At 48.2% G+C, this 3,389-nt stretch overlaps 1 protein-coding gene across 1 annotated transcript in view; it reads right to left on the bottom strand.

Annotated features, from left to right (window-relative positions):
* Positions 1–1,156, bottom strand: part of LOC132456641 (SLIT-ROBO Rho GTPase-activating protein 1-like) — a 16,950-nt gene extending 15,794 nt beyond the window's left edge. Inside the window, 1 exon segment of the mRNA XM_060051048.1 lies at positions 1,090–1,156. Within this exon segment, the coding sequence (XP_059907031.1) occupies positions 1,090–1,156 (67 nt within the window).
* Between the last annotated feature and the right edge of the window lie 2,233 nt (positions 1,157–3,389).

Raw genomic sequence — 3,389 nt, 5'->3', positions numbered from 1 at the left:
CCTCTCTCTCTCTCGTTCTCCCTGTGTCTCTCATTCTCTCTCTCTCTTTCTCTCTCTCTCTCCCTCTCTCTCTCTTTGTAACCATGGCAGCCATCCTGACAGGACCGGTGGCGTTGGCAGGCTTGAAGGCTTCTCCATGTGTCCTGTCATCACACCTTGGGAAGGCACCCATAGATGATCAACTGGCCCCCCCCCGGAGCCACACACACACACACACACACACACACACACACACACACACACACACACACACACACACACACACACACTTGGAAAGACAGAGACCCAGACGGATGGACAGACATACAGACAGACCAGGCGCTCTCTCATTCTCTCTCATTCTCTCTCACACACACACACACACACACACACACACACACACACACACACACACACACACACACACACACACACACACACACACACACACACACACGGTGCCACTGCCTACTGCAGTCGCATCCTCAGCGGAATACCAATAGTGACAGCGGATAGCAGGCTGATACCGGGCTACCGTCAGCTCGAGCTCGTGATCATTAAGGACGTCAGACGCACCGGTGGCGCGCTGGCAAACCGCCGGAGGGTCGTTGTATCACGAGCGGGAGACCACATGCTCGCGCTGGCAATAAAAAATATATAATCCAGTAAAAACACCTGCTTTTACGCATGGATGGGAGAGAGACAGGGCAAGGACTGCAGACCCCCCGGACCCCCACCCTAAAACCACACACACACACACGCGCGCTACGCCCCCCCCCCCCAGGCGCCGTGCAGCACTCAGGATGAACCCTGAAATCCTGACGTCTCGCGGTGAGGTTTCAAAAAACCCACGCGCTCGCAAAATACTACATGGTCCGTGGGTCGAATTCAATGTTTACACACGCAGGTTATTTTATTATTTTTGGGGGGGTTCATGCAGACAGGTGTGTGCGGGCGGACGTGCACGCGCGCGCGCCAACCAGCACGCCCGCCGCCGCTGTAGCTAGGTGAGTACGTGTGTGTGGAGGTAAAAAGGTGGGTGTGACTATGCACCGCCTTCCAGATGGCCGATTTAATAAATTGCTCGAGAGGAAAAAGAAACAGTCTTACCTTTGACTTGGCTCTCGTACTCGGCGAGGATTTCTTTGTCCTTCTTGCTTTTATTGGAGTTTGACATGTCGACACAAAACGAGATGATCAATCAAAAAATCAATCAATCCAACAAAAAAATTACCCCAAAAAATCGGGTAAAAAAATAAATAACACCACCCTAAAGTGTGTGTATGAATAATCCTCTCCGTGCGCTCACACTGCCCGCGGTTTCATCTCTTAATGACAAGTTTACACACAGGCGCCCTTTGGGAACATCCGACCAACTGCCGCAGCGACACACACACTGTAGCCCCGCTGCCCTGGTCCTCCGCCCGGGGGGAGACGCTCAGTCCGACCGCCACTGGACGCACAGATACCCCGCCATAGTTAGGTCACAAAACACACCCTGTCAGCCGCTCGAGTGTAGTGGTGGAAATATCCCCACCCGACCACCGTACGCTCAACCGACCAGCGTCGAGCAGCAAACACACACACACACACGCACATACACGCCACGCCACACGTTTTTTCAATGAAGAGCGGGGCACACGCCCACTAGTAGTGCTACGGCAGTGGAGCGGGTACGCGCTCACATACACGCACGCAGACGCACGTGCGGACTAGCACACATGCAAACAAATGCACGCACGCACGAAAGCACACACACACACACACACACACACACACACACACACACACACACACACACACACACACACACACACACACACACACACACTGAAGCAGACACACACTGACACACGCACACGCACACACGTGAGCGTGAGCTGTACGCACGACACGCCCTCCTCGCCGGTACAGGCAGGTTATCTCCGGTTAAGGGCTGTTGAAGTAGCCGTTTGTTGTGTCGTCACCTCTTGGTAACCTTTCCGTTAAAACGATATGATTTGGGGGTGAAAGCAGATATTAGATAACGATATGATTGACGAAGACTGTTATTTTTTCTAAAACGTCAGCGAAAAGGGTGCGACCGGGAAGGCGGGATTTGTGAATGGATTGACGGGTCATGTGACCACTGGCTGTGGTAAATGGAAACGTAGCTGATTGGGCTAAACGCCCCGCGCCTATTTAGCGTGTCATCACTTTTTAACATTTGAGTTCACGCACAGGTATGACGTGATTATAATAGGCAGATACACGATGAAAGGTTAATTTGTTCAAATAAATTCTTTATGAATTAAGCGGCAGCATCTAATGTAGGCCTGTATGCTTAATTTATTGTGTCCACTTAGTAGCCTCACACATCTGTATCTGAACGTCTGCATAGGCTTACTAATAAAACATGCGGATAATCTTGTTTTCACTGCGGTACAAGTTAGGTTATTGCATTCCGGAGAATATTTGGTTACTCTCTCTTACAAGATGTTTTTATATAGTTTTCCTCAAGTGCCGAGGCCTATACTTATTATGCAGCCGTGGTGCAATGCATTGACTCGCTAATGAATAATGTATATTATCCTAACACAAATAATCATCCGTCAAATAAACACGGCTCAGTATCCACCATGTGGCTCGGTTCTGCATCTTTAGGACGGCTCCACACAAAAAGAGTATAAACTGAATTGTAATTCATTTTAACACAGCTACTCTAGTGTGGCTAGTGGAGGTGTTTCATGCGCTGCCAACAGCAAGTCGGCTTCAAGGCTTCCGTAAGAGCAGAAAGCGAAGCGGGCCTGCAGGCTTCTTTGTTCAGGACCATATGTTGTGTTAATGAGCTCTGTCCCGAGAAGAACTCATTAAAAAAAGACGACAGAGATGATAACACTCCCTGCATAAGGCTGCCTGCTTTCAAAACGCCAAAATAGGTATTTGTGAGATTTCCGTGAGGCTATGTAAAATTGAAGTAATTAGTCAATTGCAGATTTTAGAAGCTGTTTACATTGTTTATAATGATACTTAATTTTACCAACCATACACTCACAATAAACATCGACCCATAAAGTCTAGGAGAGAAATCGCCCAATAAGGCACAGAACAATATTCTATACAGAATACTTAAATCCTGTAAGTAATATATCGAATCTGGAAATCATTAGAAACATTAATCCAAAAACTTGGTGTTGGTTTTGAGTCGTTCACAGGTCGCTGTCAGTCTGTGCGTGTCTAGTTGGACAGTTGCAGTGCGTGTTTCCATCCACAGGGGGGCAGCACAATTCTTCACATGGCCAAAAGCTGTTGAACGCAATTAAATGCAAAATCCTCCATCGTCTCTCTCTTTAACTGTCCGCTTCTGCACATATTCATTAGAATAACTATTTCACAGGAGTAAAAAGATGAAGACGTGTTACTTCATCAAG

The sequence above is a fragment of the Gadus macrocephalus genome, chromosome 4 (assembly GCF_031168955.1).
Source record: "Gadus macrocephalus chromosome 4, ASM3116895v1".
Lineage (NCBI taxonomy): Eukaryota > Metazoa > Chordata > Actinopteri > Gadiformes > Gadidae > Gadus > Gadus macrocephalus.
The sequence above is the reverse complement of the archived record's forward strand: the minus strand, read 5'-3'. Positions and strand labels throughout refer to the sequence as shown.